Genomic DNA, 2,943 nt, shown 5'->3' with positions numbered 1-2,943 from the left:
AAATTTATTTGGCCCAGTTTCTCACACTAAACACAGAACCTTTGTTATGTAATCCTATTAATAGTTCCCTAGAACATTGAGTTAAAATTTCAAACTGCATTAAAATACATTATCACAAACTGGGTGCAGTAGCTCATGCCTGTAATCCCAGCACTTTGAGGGACTGAGGCAAGAGGATCACTTGAGCCCAGGAGTTTAAGAGCAGCCTAGGCACCATAGTGAGACCCCACCTTTGCAAAAAAAAAAAAAAACAAAAAAGTGAGCTGTGATTGTGCCACTGAGCTCCAGCCTGAGCAACAGAACAAGACTGTTTCAAAAACAAACAAAAAGGCCGGGCACGGTGGCTCAAGCCTGTAATCCCAGCACTTTGGGAGGCCGAGACGGGCGGATCACGAGGTCAGGAGATCGAGACCATCCTGGCTAACACGGTGAAACCCCATCTCTACTAAAAATACAAAAACTAGCCGGGCGAGGTGGCGGGCGCCTGTAGTCCCAGCTACTCCGGAGGCTGAGGCAGGAGAATGGCGTAAACCCGGAGGCGGAGCTTGCAGTGAGCTGAGATCCGGCCACTGCACTCCAGCCTGGGCGACAGAGCAAGACTCTGTCTCAAAAAAAAAAAAAAAAAAAAAAGAATTATTACAGATTAGGACTTTGTACTTACATTTGTTAATGAGGCTGTTTTAATTTTCCATTCACCATTGCAGTAACTGCCATTTCTCAAGGTACACTCTCTCCTGCCTCCATACTCCATGTAAAGAAATAGTTGGCTGCGGGGCTTTTTATCCCGGCTGAGAGGAACCTGCGGCCAGTGTGGCTGGCTGGTTTTGCCATTAGCGGGGGCCTTTCCTGAGGATGGCGTACGGAGTGTGGGGAATGAAGGATGGCAGCACGCCGTGCATTAGAAGCTGTTTTGGTAGATCTCAGTGGCACACTTCACATTGAAGATGTAGCTGTGCCAGGCACACAGGAAGCTCTTAAAAGGTTACGTGGTGCTTCTGTAATCGTTAGGTTTGTGACCAATACGACCAAAGAGAGCAAGCAAGACCTGTTGGAAAGGTTGAGAAAATTGGAATTTGTTATCTCTGAAAATGAAATATTCACATCTCTGACTGCAGCCAGAAGTTTACTAGAGCAGAAACAAGTCAGACCCATGCTGCTAGTTGATGATCGGGCACTACCTGATTTCAAAGGAATACAAACAAGTGATCCTAATGCTGTGGTCATAGGATTGGCACCAGAACATTTTCATTATCAAATTCTGAATCAAGCATTCCGGTTACTCCTGGATGGAGCACCTCTGATAGCAATCCACAAAGCCAGGTATTACAAGAGGAAAGATGGCTTAGCCCTGGGGCCTGGACCATTTGTGACTGCTTTAGAGTATGCCACAGATACCAAAGCCACAGTCATGGGGAAACCAGAGAAGACGTTCTTTTTGGAAGCACTGCGAGGCACTGGCTGTGAACCTGAGGAGGCTGTCATGATAGGAGATGATTGCAGGGATGATGTTGGTGGGGCTCAGGATGTTGGCATGCTGGGCACCTTAGTAAAGACTGGGAAATACCGAGCATCAGATGAAGAAAAAATTAAACCACCTCCTTATTTTACTTGTGAGAGTTTCCCTCATGCTGTGGACCACATTCTGCAGCACCTGTTGTGAAGCAATGTGTGCGTCTGAAGCAACTTGAAACGCAGCTTCTTATTGTCTGGAATGAATCCCTGACCAACTCAGTGCCAGCATCGGTAGACACACACCAGTCAGTGCTGATCGCTTTTTAACCCTCTTTTGTTGTGCGTTAATTAGAAAGGTATTGAATTGCGGCCACCCAGTAAGCCTTGCTAATCTCTTTTATTTTGTAACTGAAGATGAGACCCAAAGAAAGGGAAAGCTGAGATTTTGTGCCATTCCTTTTAAAATATTCATCAGGTTAGGCAGGGCTGGGAGGGAGAAGCTACCACAAGGAAGAGTGTTGTTTGCTGTCTCCTCACTGGAAAATAGGGAGGGGGGATTTCAGACTGTGAAGAAAGTTGAATGGTGGTTTTTAAATTACAAAGTAATGTATTAAAAGGTGCATTAGGCTGTAGTTCTAACATTGAGTTCAACTGTGAAATCCATCAGATGTGCCAAATGGAGAAGACAGAAAGTAACAAAGAGAATTGTCCTTTAGCCCAAGTGATACAGTGAATTTGCTTTAATAGACGTTGAAAACTAAGTTTTCTACTGTATTCCCAGCATGGGTGACTTTTTTTTCTCTTCATTAGCCAGAGATGACTAATTTAAATTTAGAACCAGATTTTAATTTAAAATAATACTTCCATTAATAACCTATTCATTGCAGATACCTGTTACACTGTGTAACAGTTGTTTTGGAAATTTTATGTAAAATTAAAACTATCAGTATTTTACAGATGTTTTAATTAGACATTGTTATTAACAGGAGCAGTGCAGAAACTAGAATCAAGCCTTGTAATGTCTTATAGACCATGTATTTTTGAAGTTAGTGTCCACTAGGGTCCTATTAACTGTACATTTGCAAGATTTCATTATTTTTGCCTCTGACACTATGGGAAAAAATTTTTAGAAGCTATTGGGACAGATTCAAGCTTTTATGTACTTGGTTACTACAGCTGTAAAATGAAATCTCGTCTTGTAGCATGGATTATTCTTCTCATGTTAAACCCACCAAAATGAAGGAGACTAAACAGGTAATGATTTTCCTAGTGTATTTGCATACTGTGACAATCCTGGGCCTTGCAATAGTTTTACAGGGCTCTTGGGCATTGAATTATTGGATGTAATTGTACATCATTGTAGTGTTCATCTTATTGAAGCTCACTCTGATGTTAATGAGCTTCGGGTTTTGATGCTTGTTTAGAGATCAGCAGTCTTGGATGGGAGGGAACAAAGCTAAATAAATGGTAGTTTGGTGAAAAAAAAAAAAA

General features: G+C 42.2%; 1 protein-coding gene across 1 annotated transcript; it reads left to right on the top strand.

The window, feature by feature from the left end:
- Window positions 1–772: 772 nt before the first annotated feature.
- Window positions 773–2,943, top strand: LOC117068772 (haloacid dehalogenase-like hydrolase domain-containing protein 2). The gene has a single exon (XM_033186417.1). The coding sequence runs from the start codon at window positions 881–883 to the stop codon at window positions 1,658–1,660; it is 780 nt and encodes a 259-aa protein (XP_033042308.1). The 5' UTR covers window positions 773–880; the 3' UTR covers window positions 1,661–2,943.

This window comes from Trachypithecus francoisi, unplaced genomic scaffold (genome assembly GCF_009764315.1).
Source record: "Trachypithecus francoisi isolate TF-2019V2 unplaced genomic scaffold, Tfra_2.0 Lachesis_group21, whole genome shotgun sequence".
In the NCBI taxonomy this organism is placed as follows: Eukaryota; Metazoa; Chordata; class Mammalia; order Primates; family Cercopithecidae; genus Trachypithecus; species Trachypithecus francoisi.
The sequence above is the reverse complement of the archived record's forward strand: the minus strand, read 5'-3'. Positions and strand labels throughout refer to the sequence as shown.